Source organism: Diabrotica virgifera, chromosome 6 (genome assembly GCF_917563875.1).
Source record: "Diabrotica virgifera virgifera chromosome 6, PGI_DIABVI_V3a".
Classification (NCBI taxonomy): Eukaryota; Metazoa; Arthropoda; class Insecta; order Coleoptera; family Chrysomelidae; genus Diabrotica; species Diabrotica virgifera.
Genome location: NC_065448.1, coordinates 38,136,184 through 38,160,170, shown reverse-complemented (window position 1 = coordinate 38,160,170; position 23,987 = coordinate 38,136,184). Strand labels below are relative to the sequence as shown.

The 23,987-nt window shown below is 33.5% G+C and overlaps 2 protein-coding genes and 1 long non-coding RNA gene across 3 annotated transcripts in view; 1 reads left to right on the top strand and 2 right to left on the bottom strand.

Annotated features, from left to right (window-relative positions):
* Positions 1-17,901, top strand: part of LOC126886869 (zinc finger protein 271-like) — a 73,841-nt gene extending 55,940 nt beyond the window's left edge. Inside the window, exon 2 of the mRNA XM_050653991.1 lies at positions 15,402-17,901. Within this exon, the coding sequence (XP_050509948.1) occupies positions 15,402-16,942 (1,541 nt within the window). The 3' untranslated portion in view covers positions 16,943-17,901. The remainder of the gene's footprint in view (positions 1-15,401) is intronic.
* On the bottom strand, positions 64-13,084 carry LOC126886872 (uncharacterized). Its single transcript, XR_007698800.1, has 3 exons — positions 12,948-13,084; positions 12,820-12,891; positions 64-499 (listed from the first exon to the last, which is right to left on the bottom strand). It is a non-coding gene; the product is annotated as an uncharacterized LOC126886872 (long non-coding RNA).
* Positions 17,902-22,764: 4,863 nt separating the features above from the next.
* Positions 22,765-23,373, bottom strand: LOC114333788 (uncharacterized). The gene has a single exon (XM_050652896.1). The coding sequence runs from the start codon at positions 23,371-23,373 to the stop codon at positions 22,765-22,767; it is 609 nt and encodes a 202-aa protein (XP_050508853.1).
* Positions 23,374-23,987: the final 614 nt, after the last annotated feature.

Here is a 23,987-nt window from a genome sequence, read left to right as displayed (position 1 = left end):
TCTGGCTTAGGTTCAATTTGCGCCGGGGCTTAGTCCTGGCATGCTCCACTTATCGTCGGCTAGTCCCCGATTGTCTCTGCGAATACACTTATTGGGAGGCGCCATAAACGTCAAAGTCTTCAAATGGTCTATTCTCTAATTGTTTTTACGTCAACGTCGACTGTTTTGACAAATAACCATAGGAGGACGTTTGAATCATTATTTATTTAATGCCAAACTACAATTTTATATTTATTTCATTTATTCATTAAAATTAACTTAAACCCAAACAAAATTAGTGTTAATTGAATAGGTATATTTAACATTTTTCAAACGAGATATCATTTGACCTAACGTCCCATTTACAATTATCGGTCAAAGTGTCCTTGTAATGTCATCTGTGACTATTACGTCTCCTGTTATGACTAGTTGAGAAGCCTACGTCCGTTTATTTCTTCTCTCCAAATTTCACCATTATAAGTATAATGTTCCTTGGTGCATCAAAACAAAAGTTGATTGTCTAAAAATAGAGTTTATTATTAATTACAAAATTATGTGCTACCAAATTATACAAACCTAAAAATAGAGAATCAACAATTAAAAGTTTATGCTTCCAAAAATCTAACAAATTATTTTATCTATCTGACAATAGCTAAATTAAAACAGAATGACAAATATCAAATTCATTGAATAAGTGCGTCACTTGGAAACAAGCTGCTGGCTGCGTTCCGTAATTAATGTAATACCAAACATTCACAAAGCTTACATCTTCCCTCCACAAGATATAATTTTCACTATGTAGTGCAAATTATGGTATATCACTAGACATAGGAATGAGCTTTGTGATGTGATACAAACCAATCGATCTCTTTCCATGTCCTGTGTTGATTTTATAAACTGAATCAGACACTTTCTCCATTATTTCGAATGGACCAATTCGGACTTCATCCATTTTTTTTTCTGTTTAGTTTATTACCATTGGCTACATAAACTAGATCTCCTTCTTTGAATTCATATTGTATTCTCTTCTTATCAAATACAGATTTGTTATACTGATGATACCTTGTTGATCTCTGTGCTGCTATTTTTCGATCTTGTTCTAAATTTTTTATTTCTTCCCTTTTCTCTTTTAACTCAGGTGGTAACAAGTCAGTAGATTCACCACTTAAAAGATATTTTGGTGAAAATCCTGTAACTGTGTGTGATTTGTCTCGTTATATTTATCTGTACATTCTTGTGCTATTTTAGACCATGCCATTTTTTTCTCTTCATTTAATTTACATCGTATTTTATTTACTAATGTCTGGTTCAATCTTTCGTTTAAACCATTTGAGAATGGTGCATCTACTGCTGTGAAAATCAGTTGAATGTTCGTCTGTTCAAGATAGTTTTTAAAATCATTCGAATTTTGAGCTGGGTATTGATCTGTAAGTATTGTCTCTATTTAATTTTCTGCAGAAACCTTTTCTATCAGCTTTATGAGTTCTTGAGCAGTTTGACCTTTTGAACAGAGGATAAATGCAAATCTTGTAAAGTGATCTACTAATAGGTGTAGGTATTTCTTTGTCGATCTGCAGCCACCAAAACCACCAATCGTATCCAAAGACATTATTTGAAACGGTTTCTCAGCAGGACCTAGTTGTGACATTAAACCATATTTCTTGTTTAATCTCGTTTTATTTTTTATGCAAACTTCACAGTTTTTACATATTACCTTTATATTTTCAGTATCATTTGGTGCAATATAAAAAGGTTTAAACATTGTTTTCATTTGATTTATTCCTATGTGACAATAAGTTTCATGAATTTTCTTTAAAACAAGTTTACTGTATTGTTCACTTAATACTATCTTTTTTCTTTTTCTTTTATCATTCTTGTAGTAAATATCGTTTTCCATAATAAAATTATTTTTTTTCTTTTATTTGTTGGTTTTGTGCTTGATCACTTTTTATACATTTTAGACTAATAAGATTGACTGTCTTTAGGATATCTTCATTATTTTCATGATCCTCAAAAACTGGATTTCTACTCAGACAATCTGCTTCTGTATTTGTTTTTCCTGCTTTGTACTCTATTTTAAAATTATATTGGGATAAATAGTGAATCATATCTCCTAATTCATCATCTGTTCTGTTTTTAATATTAAGCTTTTCCAGTGGTTTATGATCTGTGTATACAGTGAAGAAGTTTCCAAGCAACCAATGTTGCCAAAATTTTATACTTTCTTTTATAGCCAAAGTTTCCAAAAAATAGCTTTTCTCTTTTTTTGATATTGGTTTAATTTCTTTGAAAAGTATGCTACAGGCTTTTGATCTCCATTTAATTGTGTTTGTTGTAGAACAGCTCCTAAACCATTTATACTTGCATCAGTATAAATAAATATGGGTAATTTTGGATTAAAAATTGCAAGAATTGGCCTTGAACATAAGAGATTGTTTATTATGTCAAAGGCTATTTGGCACTCATTGGACCAATCAAATTTTGTATCTTTACGCAATAAGTTATGCAGAGGTTCAAGCACTATTGTAGAATTTGGGATATATTTACCGTGAAAATTGACTTTTCCTAAAAATTGTCGTATATGTTTTCTATTTTGTGGAGTGGGAAATTCACTTATTGCTTTCAAGTTATCCTTAAGAGGTGTTATTGTATTATCTTCTATTAAATGACCCAAATATCTAACCGACTTAGATGCAAATCTACACTTCGTAAATTTCAGTCTAAGTCCTTCTTTTTGTATAGCATCCAGCAATTTTCTAATGTGTGTTATATGTTCAGTAAATGTTTTTGAAAAAATTAATATGTCATCAATATAATTTACTGCATTTCCAGATAAATCATATTTCTTAAGAGGATCGGTACGTATTTTCGGCTGCAATGCTATTCAAATGGGGATTTATTTTTTTCGAATCCTGAGAAAACTAATAAGTATTTTTGAAAAATTTAAACGCAGAATGAAAGATTACGTTATTAGCGAGGGCCGAAAGTCCCTGAGAACTTCTATAATGTTTATTTTAATAAGTTACAGGGGTGAAAAACTAAGAGAAAATTTAGTGTGATTTTTAATTTCAAATATATCATTCAAAATAAACTTTTTATTTATTCTAAGGGACTTTCGGCCCTCGGTAATAATTTAGTCTTTCATTCTGCGTTTAAATTTTTCAGAAATATTTATTGGTTTTTTCAGGATTCGAAAAAAATAAACACAATGCCGTGGTAATATTTTCCAAATCTATCTTTGTCTTACAGCGCACTCAGCCGAATATAATATTGTCAGTCAGACACTGACAATCAGGGACAATTTTAAATATTTGACATTGTATCGGGAATATGTTGAGTTATTGATTAAATATTATTGATAGTGCATTTGATAAATAATTGATTTAAGACGTGAACTTAATAAAAAGTTATTTATTGTGTATTATTTGTGGAAGATCCAAGCAGAGAATACATCAGGATAATATATTCTGTGATCCAAGTATTTTGTTGTTAAAGATGTTCAAAATTGTAAGCGTTCCATAACAATATATTATTAAAAATCACTTTAACACTTTTCCTCTTTTTTCGATGAGTATTAGTCTTTGTTGTACAAATAAATTATTACAATCACTGAATACATAGTTAGTGAAAAAATTATCACATTTATTAACTGAATTAATAATTTGCAATTATAAAAATAACAGTTATCCAAGAACATTCAAAACCCATCTCTTTAAATTAATGATGACATTTTCAAGTAGAATGTCATTCTAGTAATGTTTACATATCCATACCAGTGTGAATTTTACTACACGTAATTTACCGTGTAAAGACAGAAAAAGTAGGGATACACGTAAAATATTTGCGAATTATGTACCCATAGCCTTAATAATATTTCCTAGGATACTTTGAAACATTGCTGGGGAAGTCTTAAGGCCAAATGGGATAATGTCCTTCGATAATGACCTTCTTGAGTTACGAATCCTGTTTTTGGTCTATCTTGAATTCTTAGAGGTATGGACCAAAAAGCAGAGTTTACATCTAGAGTTGTAAAATATTTGCAATCTATAGTCTTAATCATTAAGTCTTCTATTAAAGGAAAAGGTTGACATTGAGGAACTACTATCTTATTAAGGTCTCTAAAGTCGATACATAGTCGATTTATTTTTCCTTCATCTCTTTTTAATGCCAAAGTGACTGGTGCTGCAAAAGGACTGTATGATTCTTCAATCAAATTATGCTTTAATAATTCTGCAATCTGTTTTTCTATCTCCATTCTATCTTCTATTGAACATCTGTATGGCCTTTTATAGCAATATTTTTCTGTTTGTAGCTCAATGAAGGCTTCATAATTATTTACTTTGCCTACATCAAATTTGTTCTTAGCAAATATTTGTTCACATTCATTCACTAGGACATTTATTATTTCTTTTTGACCTGATTCTAAGTGCTCTGTATTAATTGCAAATTGATTAGTGTCTATTCCTTCATTGAAATTCACTTCATATTCTTGAGATGGTTTGCCTATGTCTTCTTCTATTTCTGCGATATCTTTTAATTTTTGTATGTTGATGAGATTCCCATAAGGGTCAATCTAAATTTTTTTATTGTATCTAATCCCAATATGAGATCACTATCAAATTCCTTACTTTCTAAAATAAATGCATTTATATTATTTTCTGCATCTAAAATTTTTGCTTTTAATGTTACTAAGCCATTAGTTTTTCCCCTACCATTAATCGACTTTAATGTACCGCTTTGTTCATCTTTTTCTTGATTTTTTACTTGTAATAATTTGGAGTTTATTACTGTAACATTTGATCCAGGATCATAAATTCCTGTAACATTCAGTTTGTTATTCAGCAATACATCAATTTTGATTAATGGTGGGAAACTTAGTTTTTTTGGTCTTCTGTGTTTAATTCAACTTCTAAAATTGAATTTGTGGACATATTTTTAATTGTTTCTGATTTGTACCAGCATATATTTTCTGGGTGATAGCGGTTACTCTTACCTTTTTCTTCACAAATTTTGCATGGGGTTTTAAAATTTTTCTTAGTTACTGGTTTTGTAGTTTTTTTAACATCATTTATCTCTTCTTATTGAGTATTTTTTCGTATCTTCGTAATTCATTAAATAAGTCTTGTGTATTGTTTAAATTTTGTCTATCTATTTTCTCTCTTACAAATTTTGGTAATCCTACTGCAATTAGATTTATTAAAGTTATGGTATCTATATTTTTGTTAGTTTCTAGTAGTAGACATTCTTTCTTTAAGACATAGTCTAACAGTGAACCAGTCAAAAATTTGTAATTTATAGCATGTGTCACTGGATACCATCCTTTATCTGCAAAGGTTTTTAAGAAATTTTCTCTCCAAATTCTCCATTGTGAATCTAGTGTATTTTTTATCAGCATTGAGGTATACCAGTCTTTAGCAGTATTTTCTAAAAACAATCTTAAAATTTCAATTTTTTCAACATCTTTTGTAATATTAAATCGGTTACATTCACTCTCATATGTTGATAGCCACTGATTTACATTAACATTATTACCATTAAATCTATCAACTATGAACTTTTCAGAAATTTTATTTATATTTGGATTTGTTTGCATTTGATTTTCTTCTTTATTTTTGGACAATTTTTCCAAAATCTGTATTAAATCTTCATAGAAGTGTGTGGAGATGTGTATTGTTGAACTTCTTCTAAAAGATAATCTTCTATTGCCATATTTCCACTCTCATTTTTGTAAATGTTTAAAGTACTTTGATTTAAGGCTATGGGTACATAATTCGCAAATATTTTACGTGTATCCCTACTTTTTCTGTCTTTACACGGCAAATTACGTGTAGTAAAATTCACACTGGTGTGGATATGTAAACATTACTAGAATGTCATTCTACTTGAAAATGTCATAATTAATTTAAAGAGATGGCTTTTGAATGTTCTTGGATAACTGTTATTTTTATAATTGCAAATTATTAATTCAGTTAATAAATGTCATAATTTTTTCACTAACTATGTTTTCAGTGATTGTAATAATTTATTTGTACAACAAAAACTAATAATCAATCGAGAAAAGAGGAAAAGTGTTAAAGTGATTTTTTAATAATATCCCTAATAGCACACGACGTCCAATGGACGTCCAAAATAGGTCCATTTTTGGTCCTAACGTCCATGGACTATAAATGGACGTCCTTTGGACGTCCCATGTTGGACGTCCTTCGGAAGGAATAAATATGGACGTCCTTTGGACGTCCGACGTTGGACGTCCTTCGGACGGAATAAAAATGGACGTCCTTTGGACGTCCGACGTTGGACGTCCTTCGGAAGGAATAAATATGGACGTCCTTTGGACGTCCGACGTTGGACGTCCTTCGGACGGAATAAAAATGGACGTCCTTTGGACGTCCGACGTGGGACGTCCTTCGGAAGGAATAAATATGGACGTCCGACGTTGGACGTCCTTCGGACGGAATAAAAATGGACGTCCTTTGGACGTCCGACGTTGGACGTCCTTCGGAAGGAATAAATATGGACGTCCGACGTTGGACGTCCTTCGGAAGGAATAAATATGGACGTCCTTTGGACGTCCGACGTTGGACATTCTTCGGACGGAATAAAAATGGACGTCCGACGTTGGACGTCCTTCGGATGGAACAAATATGGACGTATATATACTGGACGAAATACGGACAATTCCCTAATAGCACACGACGTCATTTGGACGTCCAAAATAGGTCCATTTTTGGTCCTAACGTCCATGGACTATAAACGGACGTCCCATGTTGGACGTCCTTCGGAAGGAATAAATATGGACGTCCTTCGGACGGAATAAATATGGACGTCCTTTGGACGTCCGACTTTGGACGTCCATACTGGACGAAATACGGACGTTTTATGAACGCTTATATTGGACACATTATACCAATTACGAGATCAAATAGCAAAATAATTCAATAAAATATTAACTTGCGTTAACTTTACGTTAATGAAATACAGTCAAACCTGTCACTAACGGCCACTAAAATGAAAGAACTATTGGCCGATATAGAAAAGTGGTCGTTATTGCCAGTTTTTGTAGCCTAGATATACAGTACAACCTGTGTTACTGGCCACCTGTACTAACGGCCAGTTTAAAAATTCCCCAAACCAATTATATCTAGACTACAAAAACTGGCAATACCGGTCACCTTTCTATATCGGCCAATAGCTTTTTCATTTTTAGCGGCCGTTACTGACAGGTTTTACTGTAATTAGTGTGGGGAATTTTTAAACTGGCCGTTAGTACAGGTGGCCGGTGTTGGCAGGGGGCCGGTAACACAAGTTTTACTGTAGTTTAAATCGATTAGATCGAAAGATTAAATCTTAATTCAAAATTGTATATTAAATTATTACAATTATAAAACTATATAGTTTAATATCCAAAACATGTTTTGATTTCATGTAATGTAATGAAAATCTTATTTGTAAATTATTGGTTACAATGTTTAACAACAGGAAATATTCAAGAATAAATAAAATAAAAGTTTCCCCTAACAACAAAACATTCCAGGAATTCTACTATCAAAGTTCTATTCCGTGAACATCTGATTAAATTATGGCTGGAAAGTTACCACAAGATATTCTATGAAAAGAGTACAATGTCCTCCTGGAGGGGTAAAATTTTCCATACTCTAAAGAGAGGCCATTTACTATTCAATTTGCGTTCATTTTCAAATTTGCCGCGCGAGTATCTATGTAGCGTCGCGTGGTCATTGGTCATCAAGTCATCAATTATTTCATTTTCATCATAAGATAACCTAAAAATTTAGTAAAAATTTTGATTGGAAAAAAATGCATCGATAAGGGGGTGAAAAATGGAAATTAGTGGCTTTTTTTGCTGTACTCAACTGTACTGTTTAGTATGCTAGTTTTGGCTATGGCTGGATCTCTTAAACAATTATGTAAGTATTATAAAATCCGTTTTCAATTTTCTTTATGAAACGAATCATTTATGCATGTATTACCTGTAAATATTTTGATTTTTAATTGTAAAGAATAGAAAAATTACCGTTCATTTTAATTTTTTTTAGAATCAGCTGAAAGTGGTCTACAAAAAACCAGATATAACCAAAATAAAGATATAAAAAGTGTATTGGCTAATTGGAAGAAACAACATTGTCCATGCATAATAAGTTATTACTTTATAAACAAATATTAATACCTAGGAATGGAACCTGGATATAATCATCAAGAAGATAGCAGGAATCCCGACAAACAACTTAAATAAGTACAAGAATATTGAGGAAATCCTCCTCGATACTACTGGGCAAACTAGAAGATTGAAGAGGACAAAGCCTTTTGAACTAGTTTGAGTGATAGGTGATAGTGAAAAGCAGAGCATAGTGCGTGATGTGGCTGTGTATGTTAGAATAGTGCATGATCTTGTTAGATTAGATAAGAGACGCTATCGGGTAAGCTCTTCATTTTAAGAAACATTAGTAATTTAGGTTAAATTAAAATTGCTCATTGGTCAGTTATGACCAGATTGCTTTTTTTATGTTTGGCAAAAAGGGCGTAAGTCAGAATTGCACATTGCTAATGTTTTGATGATTTCTGGACCAGCAAAAAACTGTTGTAGACGTAAACTGTATGTACCAATAAAAAGAGCCGATTTTTCTGGTCCAGAAATCATCAAAACATTATCGATGTGCATTTCTGACTTAAGCCCTTTTTCCCAAACATCAGAGAATTGTAATGTACAAATTCTCCTATCTGATTTTTCATGAATTTTGTAGGAGACGAAAAACCATTTTTAGGATCATCTCCTGCTTTCACATGTAAATTTTGACATGTCTTGTAGTAAATAGATAGTTGAATTTACTACAAAACATGTCAAAAAATATATGAAAACAGGAGGTAACCATAAAAAAGTTTTTAGTCTCTCTTACAAAACTCATGAAAAAACAAATCGGAGGTATGTCACATCAGTGACTATATCCAGGGAATGTCTAAAAAATATACTTTGATGTCCCAAGAACCAAATATAACCTTTATATATATACAGGGTGTAACAAAAATACAGGTCATAAATTTAATCACATATCCTGGGACCAAAAATAGTTTGATTGGACCTAACTTACCTTAGTACAAATGTGCACAAAAGAAAAGTTACAGCCCTTTGAAGTTATATATTAATAGCACCAAGGGCCTTAGAGGCCCATGGCTTGAAAAGTTTGTTTTTTCTTCATTTTCACGTTTCTTTATGTACTGAGATCTTCTCTGGCTTGATATGTGATTTTTCTCCATTCCTTCCTCTTATTCATTTTTCTTTTCTGACCCTGTAACACCATTCTTTCCAAATCTTTTTCGACCTCTTGCTTCCATCTATTTTCCGGTCTTCCTCTTCTCTTTCTTGAAGCTATAGTGTAGTTTAGTACCCTTTTCGGAGTCCTCGTTTTTGGCATCCTTTCAATGTGACCTCGTGATCTAAGTCTCTGTGCCTTTATCACTCATTTGAAGTTACAAAATGAAAAGTGATTTTTTCCAATGTATCGAAAACAATGTGCTTTTGTGCACGTTTCAATTTAATTATTATTGTAGTACCTACCATTTAAACAACGTTTTAAAAACTTTTTTGCCTCTTATTGCTTTTTCGAAAAGTCAATTTTTATCGAAATATTGTGAATATTTGTCAAATCCACCACATATTTGTATATGGTTAAGTACGATTATGGAGACTTGGTAATAATATGCAAACTTATTTATGCTTTACATTTTTAGGTATATTTTGAACCATATTAAAAAAGAAGCCAGACTCGATAAAACGTGCCTTATCGAAAAAATACAAAGAGGCAAAAAAGTTTTGAAAACACTCTGTTTAACTAATGGTACCTCAGTAATAGTTTAATTGGAACATACAACATTTGGGGGGTTTAAAGGAACAAAACCCCCATAAAATTTTTACGTGGACATATTAAAAAAGAAGTCGCAACTCGATAAAAACTGCCTTATCTGAAAAATACTAAGAAACAAAAATATTGAATTTAACTAATGGTACCACAATAATAAAATTGAATTGGAACATACACAAAAGTTTGGGAGGATTTAAGGGATCAAAACCCCCATAAAATTTTTATGGGGTGCACAAATTTCACCATAATTTTTCTTTAAGATATTCCTGCCATAATAATGCCACATGTCACATGTCCATTTTCAATAAAAAATCGCTAATAGTTTTCGATATAATCGAAAAAATCCATTTTTATTTTGTAATTTCAAAGGGCTGTAACTTTTTATGTGCATATTTGTACAAGGTAAGTTAGGTTCATTTGAACTATTTTTGGTCCCAGAATAATGTGATTTAATTTATGACCTGTATTTTTGTTACACCCTGTATATACAGCCCATTACGCACCACCTTAAAAATTGGGCATTTTTGATGTCTCGAATTTCCTAAACCTGTTGTTGCATCTAGGTGATTTTTTTTATAATATTCTAGCCTAGGCCCTAGAATATGTTACCTCCTTATGCTTGTCATGCACAGGGAGCTATACTGTAATATATATTATATCACATTACTATAGAGAGCGATATGATATAATATACATATATTACAGCATGACAAGCTTAAGGAGGTAACCTATAGCCTAGGCTATAATATTATAAAAACATCACTTAGATGGGACAACAGGTTTAGGAAATACGAGACATCAAATATACCCCATATTTAAGGTGGTGCGTTAATTTCTTGGAGAAGTGTATTGTAATTTAATGTAAATACTGTAATATCCAATAATTGTAATTTGATATAAGATGAAATATAAGTTCCTTAAAAAATATATTTTTTATTTCCCACAATACATTCTCCACAGGTCTAAATATCGTCGCTAGACGTCCACCGAATGACCTTCCAGGACGTTAGATGGATGTTCAGCAGCAAGACATTGGACCAAACTGGGACATCCTATGAATGCCCAAATGACGTCCACCGAACGTCCCCTCCGACGTTAGGTGGACCTCCATTGGACGTTTAACAACTTGGCCTTTGGACCAAAATTGGACGTCCTGTTAAGGTCCAATTCACGTCCCCTAGGACGTCCGATTAAGGTCCAATTCACGTCCCCTAGGACGTCCGATTAAGGTCCAATTTACGTCCGATTAAGGTACAATTTACGTCCGCTTAAGGTCCCATTTACGTCCGATTAAAGTCCAATTTACGTCCGATTAAGGTCCAATTTACGTCCGATTAAGGTCTAATTTACGTCCGATTAAGGTCCAATTTACGTCCGATTAAGGTCAAATTTACGTCCTATTAAGGTCCAATTTATGTCCGATTAAGGTCCAATTTAGGTCCGATTAAGGTCCAATTTACGTCCGATTAAGGTCCAATTTACGTCCCCTAGGACGTCCGATTAAGGTCCAATTTATGTCCGATTAAGGTCCAATTTACGTCCGATTAAGGTCCAATTTACGTCCCCTAGGACGTCCGATTAAGGTCCAATTTGCGTCCGATTAAGTTCCAATATACGTCCCCTCGGACCTTAGATGGACGTCCAATGGACGTTCGGTAGCGCGACATTTGGACCAAAATAGGACGTATAAAGGACGTTCCTCGGACGAAAACGGACGTCCAAAGGACGTCCCTAAAGTCCGTGAAGGACGTCCAATGGACGTCCATTGGACGTCCTTGTGCTATTAGGGATGTTGTTATTTTGGAACGCTTACAATTTTGAACATCTCTAACAACAAAATACTTGGATCACAGGATATATCTGATGTATTCTCTGCTTGGATCTTTCACAAATAATACACAATAAATAACTTTTTATTAAGTTCACGTCTTAAATCAATTATTTATCAAATACACTATATATCAATAATATTTAATCAATTTCTCAAAATATTCCCGATGCAATGTCAAATATTTAAAATTGTCACTGATTGTCAGTGTCTGACTGACAATATATAGGGCTTTTCATTCCCAGTCATTTGTTTCGAGCTTCTGTCATGTGTCACATAATATTAATATATCTACGTCATACGTTATTGGTAATAACAATGATAGAAACCAAAGACGTATGGCGTAGATATATTAATATTATGTGACACATGACAGAAGCTCGAAACAAATGACAATCGATGAAAAGCCCTATGCTGACAATATTATATTCGGTTGAGTGCGTTGTAAGACAAAGACAGATTTGGAAAATATTACCACGGCATTGTGTTCATTTTTTTCAAATCCTGAAAAAACCAATAAATATTTTTGAAAAATTTAAACGCAGAATGAAAGACTAAATTATTACCGAGGGCTGAAAGTCCCTTAGAATAAATAAAAAGTTTATTTTGAATGAGATATTTGAATTTAAAAATCACACTAAATTTTCTCTTAGTTTTTTCACCCCTGTAACTTATTAAAATAAACATTGTAGAAGTTCTCAGGGACTTTCGGCCCTCGCTAATAACGTAATCTTTCATTCTGCGTTTAAATTTTTCCAAAAGACTTATTAGTTTTCTCAGGATTTGAAAAAAATGAATCCCCATTTGAATAGCATTGCAGCCGAAAATACGTTCCGATCCTCTTAAATTAAACCATACATTTCGTTTTTGACCACGTTTTTTTAGTGTTGTTGAAACTCTTTTATATTCAGGTAGATTGGCAAGTTGTGTGTGATATTTTATTGGCCATAGATGATTTGGAATGTAAAATGTTTCTTTTTGTTCATTTGTTATTGATTTAACTGCTACTATATTGGATTTTTGATCTTCTGCTGCAACAAGTTCAAATTCAAATCTTAGTCTCTCCATAGCAATTAATAATTAACTAATAAACGGATTTATTCTCCAGTTATATTTAAATATTGATTGTATACTCACGTATTTCTTGCACAAACGTGACAATTGTTGATTTATAATGTTCCTTGGTGCATCAAAACAAAAGTTGATTGTCTAAAAATAGAGTTTATTATTAATTACAAAATTATGTGCTAACAAATTATACAAACCTAAAAATAGAGAATCAACAGTTAAAAGTTTATGCTTCCAAAAATCTAACAAATTATTTTATCTATCTGACAATAGCTAAATTAAAACAGAGTGACAAATATCAAATTCATTGAATAAGTGCGTCACTTGGAAACAAGCTGCTGGCTGCTTTCCGTACCTAATGTAATACCAAACATTCACAAAGCTTACATAAGTATAACCGTTCAAAAGATATGTGCAATATGGTATGCATAAATAATTACTAATAAATTGTATAATTATTTGATTAAAAATAAGTCACTTTGCGAAGGTTTATTAATGAGAGTTATCTATACTCTTTCTTCCTTTTGTCTATAGACAAGGCGAAAACGGCGGGTTCTTTGGAGAAAGTATTCCCATAAGATTTTTTTGCATAATCACATTCGTGAGACATCCCAGAATAAGACTCATGAAGTCGTCCACGCGAAAAATGGGCCAAATTTTTTTTTAATCAAATTGCAAAAATCAATATTTTTGGCCGGAACAAACTTTTTTTTAGGTTTTTTTGGACCATTCTGCATAAAAAAGGTCTCTTATAATTTTTCTCTAAAGTTAATCGTTTTCGACGTAAAATCATTTTAAAATTGAAAAAAAAACGAAAAATTGCGATTTTCAAGGCTTAATAACTCGGTTAAAAGGTATTACTATGAAAGTCAGAAAGTAACTAAATCAAAGTTTAAAGCCCCCCCTACAAGATCCTGAAGAAATTTTTGTCATTATTTGGTTACTAAGATGTTATTTTTAAGTAAAAATAATGAGCGCCATGCACGTGTTAGGCGGCCGTTCATGATGAGTGCGAAAGAGATGCAATTCAGGCAGTCCACTGGAACATCTCACTCGCACTTACATTTACAGCCGCGTCAATACGATCTTACCACTCATTATTGATAATTAAAAATAACAGCTTAGTAATAAATTAATGACACAAATTTCTTCAGGATCATGAAGGGGGTCTTTAAATTTGATTTAGTCACTTTCTGACTTTCATAATAATCATTTTTAACCGAGTTATTAAGTCTTAAAAATGGCCATTTTCGCGTTTTTCAAATTTTAAATTGCTTATAACTCGAACACGATCAACTTTAGGGAAAAATTAAAGAGACCTTTTCTGTCCGGAATGGTCCGAAAAATCTAAAAAAAATCTCCGGGTCGAAAATATTGACTTTTACAATTTGATTAAAAAAAATTGGACCACTTTTCGCGTGGGCGACTTCTTGAACCTTATTCTGGGGTGTCTCACGAATGTGATTATGCAAAAAAATCATGGGAATATTTTCTCCAACGACCCCGCCGTTTTCGTCTTGTCTATAAGCACTTCTTCGGCTCGGTTTGTTGCGCGCGCTAGGGTACCAAATTTAAAATAAGGGAAAATAAATGTTTTTCCTTTTTTTATAATTTTGCATCATTGCTTTTTGTCGGACACTTAAGACCGCGTCCCACCATCAAATAATTTGATCAAACTGGTTTGAGCAAACTGAAAGTGACAGTTAGTGACGTCACATCCTGAGTGTTCGTTGTGGATAATAATGAAAAATTTTAATTTTAAATAAGGTACAAACAAGTTAGACAACTTAATACAAAAAATTTGATCAAACTAGACTGATAGTGAGAGCACAGATTTTTAGAATTTGAAAAAGACTGCAATTGTGACGTCACTTTGACGTACTTCCTCAAGTACGTCAAGTTTGCTCAAACTGTTTGATCAAATTATTTGATGGTGAGACGCGGCCTTTAGTTTTTTAATAAACATGTTTTATGTGTAAGTTAAAAAATTATTACTTTTGTAATCGCGAAACATAACCTGCCAGAATTATCATATTTACATAGATAAGAGGGTGGGGTAAAATGAACTCTCTATAGACTAAAATGGTGCCGTATTCCAGCACCATCTATAATTTTGGAAGATCGCTATATATAATATGGAACCATTTTTTTCATTGAGTGAGCGGGGCATGCATATTTACGTTGTCGGACTAAAGACTAAAGTAACGAGGCTGTAAATTTGTCGGACAAGAGATCGACAATTCTTTGTAATTAATTATAAGTACTTGAAAATTGAGAGTTTTGTAATATCAAAACTGTGGGCATCGGACTCGAGGATCGCTCCCTATTTTTCGTCCGACAAAAATAATCTAATATTATTTTAACGTATAATCTTTTGATTAAAATTAAAAATTATAGTTTTGCGATAACAAAACATAACCGCGGTAGAGCTACAAGTTTAAATAGTGTGCGGGCGGAAACACGTCCTACCTCCACTCTGAAAATTTTCCGAAAGTAGTAGACTCGCCCAGATGAAGCAGTTAAAACCATTATTAAGACTTGTAATCATTTTCAAAAAAGGACGGTGTACTGGGGACTATTACATTTCTTTGTTTTTACATTCATTTTCTCTTGAACCTAAATGATTTTATTATAGTCAGTTTGATTTTTAGGTTGTCTTCAAGAGAACAAGATCGAAGTTGTGGAGACACTAACTGAACATTCTGAACTGAATCAACATGCGGAAGGAGAAACATCAAATAAAAATATGAAAGTTGGGACTGGAGAAAAACCTTACAAGTGTGAAATTTGTTTTAAACAATTTAGTGAAGCATGTAATTTAAAAGTACATTTGAGAGTGCACACTGGAGAAAAACCTTACAAGTGTGAAATTTGTTTAAAGCAATTTATTCAAGCAGGTGATTTGAAAAAACATTTGAGAGTGCACATTGGAGAAAAACCTTACAAGTGTGAAATTTGTTTTAAACAATTTAGTGAAGCATGTAATTTAAAAAGACATTTGAGAAGACACACTGGAGAAAAACATTACAAGTGCGAAATTTGTTTTAAGCAATTTAGTGAAGCAGGTACTTTAAAAAGACATTTGAGAGTGCACACTGGAGAAAAACCTCACATGTGTGAAATTTGTTTTAGGCAGTTTATTACGGCAAGTGATTTGAAAGTACATTGGAGGGCGCACACTGGAGAAAAACCTCACAAGTGTGAAATTTGTTTGAAGCAGTTTAGTCAAGCAGGTACTTTAAAAAGACATTTGAGAATGCACACTGAAGAAAAACCTTATCAATGTGTGATTTGTTTAAAACAGTTCGCTCAAAAAGCTCAGTTAACTGGTCACATGAAACGTCATACCGGAGAAAAACCTTACAAGTGTGAAATTTGTTTTAAACAATTTAGTCAAGCAGGTACTTTAAAAATACATTTGAGAGTGCACACTGGAGAAAAACCTCACAAGTGTGAAATTTGTTTTAAGCAGTTTAGTGAAGCATGTAATTTAAAAAGACATTTGAGAAGACACACTGAAGAAAAACCTTACAAGTGCGAAATTTGTTTTAAGCAATTTATTCAAGTATGTGACTTGAAAAAACATTTAAAATTGCACACTGGAAAAAAGCCTTACAGGTGTGAAATTTGTTTAAAGCAATTTATTCAATCAAGTGTTATGAAAATGCATTTGAGAGTGCACACTGGAGAAAAACCTTATCAATGTGAGATTTGTTTAAAACAGTTCGCTCAAAAAGCTCAATTAACTGGTCACATGAAAGGTCATACCGGAGAAAAACCTCACAATTGTGAAATTTGTTTTAAACAATTTAGCGAAGCAGGTAATTTAAAAGTACATTTGAGAAGGCACACTGGAGAAAAACCTTACAAGTGTGAAATTTGTTTAAAGCAATTTATTCAAGCAGGTGATTTGAAAAAACATTTGAGAGTGCACATTGGAGAAAAACCTTACAAGTGTGAAATTTGTTTTCAGCGGTTTTCGCAGCAAAGTAATTTAAAAAGACATTTAAGAGTGCACACAGGAGAAAAACCTTACAAGTGTGAAATTTGTTTAAAGCAATTTAATCAATCAGGTGTTTTGAAAACACATTTGAGAGTTCACACTGGAAAAAAACCTCACAAGTGTGGAATGTGTTGTAAGCAGTTTATTACAGCAAATGCTTTGAAAAAACATTTAAGTGTGCATAAATGAATAAATATAAATAAATAAAATTTATTACACACTTGACCTTTAACTACACGCGCTGGCGTATTTTGTACGCCAGATATAAGAATATTACTGCAAGTATATCAAAAAATTTAATTTTTGACTTTGTTTCTCTATCACTGGAATGTACTTTACATTTGGTTTTAGTTTCGTTATAATCGGCGTTCTGAGAAAATCGTAGTTACCAGTTTATTATTTGTTGTTTCCGGTGGTGTACATAATACGCCACGATTGTAGTAATGTAAGTACATCTTTCAACTGTTTTTTAGTCATTATTGCACAAAATATGTTTTTCTTTATAAACAATACTTTTTTTCATGTAAAAAATCACATTTCAAAAATTTTTTCACTAGTAATTTTATTTTTCGTGGGATCAGATTCCAGTTAGAAATCCCAATTGACTTTCGGAGAAGGAAATTCAAGCATTCGTTGATGCCGAATAAGGTTTATAATAAGCAACTAGGTTTATTTAAAAAAATAAACAAAACCGATGTTTTTAAGTGTATTCTCCTGTGGTGTATAAAGTACGCCACGCGTGTAGTTATGTTATAACTTAATGCGCGGGTATTTAAAGGTTAGATACATACATTTTCTTTAAACTGACAGGTGCCAGAATCGTACTTTAGATGAAACGCTTGTGGAATTAAACTAATTAGTAATTTAGTAGATTTGATTTTTACACAATATGTTAACATGTAGGTATTTTTTATAAAGGGGAATAAAATTAAAAAGTAAACAATATTGTTAATTAAATTTATAAATATGGAAACATTAAAAAATGACATAAAACTATCCATACACTGTGTTTTTATCTTCTTCTCTAGGTGCTGTCTCCGCTTAAAAAGTTGGTAATCATCAGAGCGATCTTTATTTCTGAAACCGCGGCTCTAAATAATTCATTGTTATTACATCCAAACCAGTTCCTAAGGTTCTTCAGCCATGAGTTACGTCTCCTTACTATTGATATTTTTCTTGCATAATGACCTTGGAGTATAAACTAACTTCTAACGAATTTCTAAACCAAAATATAAAACTAACTTTTAACGAACTAAATTCTAAACCAAAACACAAAATAATGCACAAAAAAGTTGTGAAACACAAGGGAAGTCGAATTCGAAATTTCAAAATGACAGGTACACAAAATACTGACCTGAATAATAACCGTAATCGTCAATCAGGTACAAAAAAGCCATTACCACTGTTCTACGTTGAACTAAAACAAGCCGAGAATAACAAAGATATATATGAGATCGATTCATTGTTGAACTATAAAGTAATTTTTGAACCTCCACATAAAAAGCGTGTAGTACCTCAGTGCATAAAATGCCAACGCTACGGCCACACCAAAAATTTTTGCTACCTTTCTCCAAGATGTGTTAAATGCGCGGGTAACCACAGATCTGATCAGTGCTCTTACAAAGAAAGAAACAACCAGGTGAAATGCGTGCTGTGTGAAGGAAATCACCCAGCAAACTATCGTGGGTGCTTAGTCCACAAAGAGCTGCAAAAAAGAGCATTTCCACAACTGAGAAGCAAACCAACAAGTCAGCCTGTCCAATCAAACCAACACTTGGTAGTCCCGAATGTAACCTATGCTCAGGTAGCAACCGCTGGTAATCAAATACCATCAAATACAGCTCCCAGTCTTCAACAATCCACTGACATGCTCGAACTTAAAAATATGATCAAACAATTGGTAGAACAAATGAGCACAATGTTAAACCTCTTAACCGCTCTCATTGCTAAAAAACCCTAAGATGGAGGCGTTTCTAAAACTAGCTTCATGGAACGCCAATGGCTTATCACAACATACACAGGAAATCAAATACTTTCTACACCTTCATACAATAGATATACTGCTAGTATCCGAAACTCACTTTACACAAAAAAGTTACCTTAAAATTCCAAACTATACTATATATACTACTAATTATCCAGATGGATCAGCACATGGAGGCTCTGCTATTATAGTTAGAAATACAATAAAACATCATAATGCTGGCGAGTACCAAACAAATCACATTCAAGCGACCAATATTGTGGTTGAAGACTGGGATGGACCACTTACAGTATCTGCGCTGTATTGCCCCCCACGACACTCTATCACAAACGAACAATTTAAAGATTATTTCAATTCACTTGGGAGCCGCTTCATAGCAGCAGGGGACTATAATGCCAAACATACCAGGTGGGGATCAAGACTAATCACTCCGAGAGGTAGAGTTCTCTTAAATATCATAGAGTCAAATAATATGGATTATTCATCAACCGGCGAACCAACATACTGGCCCTCGGACAGAAATAAAATCCCCGATTTGGTCGATTTTGCTGTAGTTAAGAACATCCCTAGGTCTAATATAAAAGCTACATCATGCTACGAATTATCTTCTGATCACTCGCCTATACTATTCACAGTTGGAACCCAGGTACTTATTAAAGAAATATCCCCCTCACTTTATAACAGACGCACACACTGGCCAAAATTCAGATCTATACTGGAGAACAAGGTGTCTCTAGACATTCCACTAAAAACCAAAGAGGACATTTTTCTTGCTGTGGAACAACTAACTACAAATATCCAATCAGCTGCCTGGCAAGCAACACCAACAATACAAAATAAATGCATAATAAATGACTGCCCACAAGTTGTCAAAGAAAAAATTTTGCTAAAGAGAAGACTGAGGAAAAGATGGCAACAGACCAGAGATCCTGCTGATAAGCGTAGATTCAATAGTGCATCAAGGGAATTAAAAAAGCTCTTCGAAGATCTCAAAAACCAATCATTTCAGTACTACTTGGAAAATTTAGATTCCACTAAAGATACCGATTATTCGCTATGGAAAGCCACGAGAAAACTGAAACAACCCCAGAAACCGTCACCTCCAATTAGAAAATCGGACAGAGAATGGGCTCGTAGTGCACAAGAGAAAGCAAGTTGTTTTGCAGAGTATTTTTCCGAAGTATTTACTCCCAATCAAGTGAATTCACCTGTGGAAGTAGACGTATTCTCATTTCTTCAAAGTCCATATCAAATGAGTTTGCCTATTCCGAAATTTAAGTCGTCCGAGGTCATCTTGGCTATTAATAATTTAAACGATAAAAAATCTCCAGGGTACGATTTGATCAGTGGAAAAGTATTGAAAGAATTACCTATCAAATGCATAAAACTTATAACGTTTATATTCAATGCCATATTAAACTTAGGTTACTTTCCTGATCAATGGAAAGTGTCTCAGATAATAACCATTCTAAAACCGGGGAAACCTCAAGAAGAAACTACATCGTACAGGCCAGTCAGCCTCTTGCCAATCACGTCTAAAGTTTTCGAAAAACTATTAGTAAAAAAACTCGAACCCTGGATCAAAAATCTAATTCCAGACCACCAGTTTGGATTTCGATCCCATCACTCAACAATCCAACAAGTTCACAGAGTGGTAAAACATATAAATGCTGATTTTGAGGCCAAAAGGTACTGTTCAGCGGCATTTCTTGACGTTAGGCAGGCATTTGACAAGGTATGGCATGAAGGCCTCCTATACAAGCTAAAAAAGACATTACCGCACAGCTTTTACATTCTTCTTGAGTCATATTTGTCAGGTAGGTGTTACTTTATTAAATACCAAGATGCAATTTCCAAACTCTATTCTATCAAAGCTGGCGTACCACAGGGTAGCGTGCTGGGACCTACCTTGTATCTCTTGTTTACCGCAGATATACCTCCACCTCTTCAGGAACCACTAGAGGAGAGACCACTTACAGAAGAAATGATGCTAGGAACATTTGCCGACGATACTGCAATCCTAGCCTCACACAGAGACCCTATTTATGCCTCGCATATCCTTCGAGCGTATCTAGACAGAGTACAAATTTGGTTTTTGGAATGGAAAATTAAAGTGAATGAAGGAAAATCTATTCAAGTTACATTTACAACACGAAGAGGAACTTGTCCTCCTGTAACTTTAAACAATCACCAATTACCATCAGCCAACGAGGTAAAATATCTTGGTATTCATTTGGACAGAAGTCTCACATGGAGGAAACATATCTGGACCAAGAGAAAGCAACTAGGTCTCCAATTCAGAAATATGTATTGGTTAATGGGCCGTTCATCAAGACTATCTCTGGATAATAAATTGCTGCTCTATAAGGCAATACTTATGCCAATCTGGACATATGGGTTGGAACTATGGGGAATAGCCAGTCACTCCAACATCGAAATCATCCAACGCTTCCAATCAAAAACCCTCAGAACCATCACTAATGCACCTTGGTACATCAACAATAGAATTATTCATCGAGACCTTAAAACTGATACGGTACAAGAAGTCATCACAAAACGTAGCGCTGCTTACATTGCCAAGTTGGAGGATCATGAAAACCAGTTTGCACTTAACCTCCTAGACAATTCCCAAGAACAGCGTAGGTTAAAGAGGTTGAAACCATTGGACTTACCATTTAGAGTAAACTTTTAAACTAATGAGTTAGTAGTTATGAAATGTAATTATTTTGTACAGAACTTTATAAAAATTGTACTTTGATTTTGCCAGTGGGTAAAATCTTTCTTGTCCTTAGTCAATGTAATTACTTTTGTTTATTGTTGACACTCAACAGATTGCAAAATAAATTTAAATAAAAAAAAAAAAAAAAACTTGGCTCTTTAACACTTCTAAAAAAATGGCCAAAATGGACGAAGTTTTCGTCAAATGTTCGTAATACGTGTATTTGATTGGCTAGAAAAACGCGCATTCTAAATATCAACGAATCAAACGTAGGTTAGGAATAGACATCTTATGTATATAACCATTGTAATGCTGCATTATTTTTGTGTTTAATCACGGAGCTACCGCTTTTTCCGTCTCATCAAACTTAATGCATTAGAGAGAAATCGAAAAACTGTGACGCACTGAAAAATGATCATGAGAACAAGAATAGATGGTTTTCCTTAAAATTTATCTTCAATTATGCAAATTTATCTTGGAAGGTTTTATTTCAGTTATGCTGGGGCCACAGTAACGTCTAATGCCGTTAATTATCGCATTATTTGACATTAACGAAAGGTGTAGTTAGGGCCTTAGCGCCCTAATTTGTTATTGCCATTATTAATCACATTAAGCCCCGGCGCAAATTTAAAGTCGCCTACTCAATTAAGTACAAGGATCACATACATCAGTATTTTGTAATTAGTATTTGTATTCATTACCACTGAGAATCTGTATCAAAAGTAACCGTTACACATCCACACTGATTTTGCTCGTCTCTATTTGCCACAGCGACAGCCAACGGTTGGGATCAATATGCAGTCCGCTAGAAAAATAAACGCATAGGTCACCCGTCCCGCCGTCACAGGTTGTGTCTCGGTTAGGTTCAATTTGCGCCGGGCCTAAACGTAAAAGCGCGTCCGAGTCAGAAAGCAGAGTCCTTGTGCGAATAATCGTAATAACAGCGTGCATATACACTTTGGGCAGGCTTGTTTAAATACAAAGGATTATTTGCACACGGACTCGACGCTGACTTCTGAAACCAGCGTTCACTATGCATGCGCCCTTAGGCGATAGCTCAGCTGGCGGTTTCTTTCGACACATCAAAGAAGTTACTCCGTTACTTATCGCGTTGTTTTGGCTACACTAGCGCTGTTTTAATTATACGCAACAAGTTCTAGCTTGAAGTGCAGCAGAGTAATTTGTTTTGTGAAATACATTTCTACGAAGATGAAGTGGAGTAATGAAAAAATAATCGAATTTTTAAGTGTTTGAAACAGAATCTTGTTTATGGGATCCCCGACAAAAATAACATAAAAATCGTGGTGTTCATGGTGACGCTTTTCTCCATCTCCATTTTTCATTACCATCCACGGTTAATCCATTGTAGTCCCTTTTAACATTTCTCCCCATGTCTCTTAATTCCTTACACTTTGCTCCTATTTCCTTCTGAATATTTCTTTCTAAGACTGTCATATCTTGGCTTATGAAAGTCTTTTCCCCTTTGATATGTCTCAATTTACTTTTCTTCTTCATCACCTTATTTTTTTCTTCTATACTTTCCATTTTCAATAGACAGGTTCTGTCTCCCAGTTTAACTGCTTTCTCAATTTTTGTGTTCTCTTCCAAGTGCTGTTTGATGAAGTTTGTCATTTTTTCTTTTAGTGCAGCTTCATCATTCGTATTTATTTTTAGACCCGATATTACTAGGTTATTTTGCTTCATTTCTTTTTCACACCGTTCTACTCTAATTTCCAAAATATTTAGCTTTTTCTTTGTTTCCTCGAGTTCTGTCTTTACCTTATTGTTTTCTTTCTTTAATTCTAGTATTTCATCTCTAAAAACCTTGTTTTCTTCCCTCGTTTGTCTAATTTCATTCAAAACTTCTTTCAGTAGGGTATTTGTTGTTTCTTGTTCTGTGTCCATTGTTTTCTCCATGTCTTCCGTTTTTCCCTTTGCGATTTGCAGCTTTTTTGTTGGGTTTGGGGGAGATACCCAGATAACACAAAGACATCTTAAAGAAATCTAAAAGATAACTCACTAAAGATATTTTAGATGTCTGGTATTTCCGGAAAGATATCTTTACGACGTCTTAAAGATTATGTACGGATGTTACAAATCCTTACATCTTAAAGATGTCTTTTTTTGTATATTATTAAGGTGTTTAGGATAGCTTTCTTTTTAATTTTTTATGAAATATTTTAAACGAACTTTTAATAAAAATAATTAGGTTCTAAAAATACGTTTATTGCTATTAAAATTTTACATGTACATGTAGAATAAGCTTTACCAATTATCAGATTTGCAATTCTGGTATCACAAAACTTTTGTTTGTCTTTTTGTCCCAGCCAACTGTACTTAGAGCTTGCTCATTGCTAATAATTAATTTTCCAACTCTTTATACAAAATCATAGGCTCTTGATCCTCCTACTTTAACAAGCTCCGATACCTACCTAAAAAATATATTTTTAAGAGCATATTGTTAAGGTAAGCTGTTGAATTAGGAGACATGCATTTACTCTTGATAACAAAGTTAACTTTTTACTTTAATA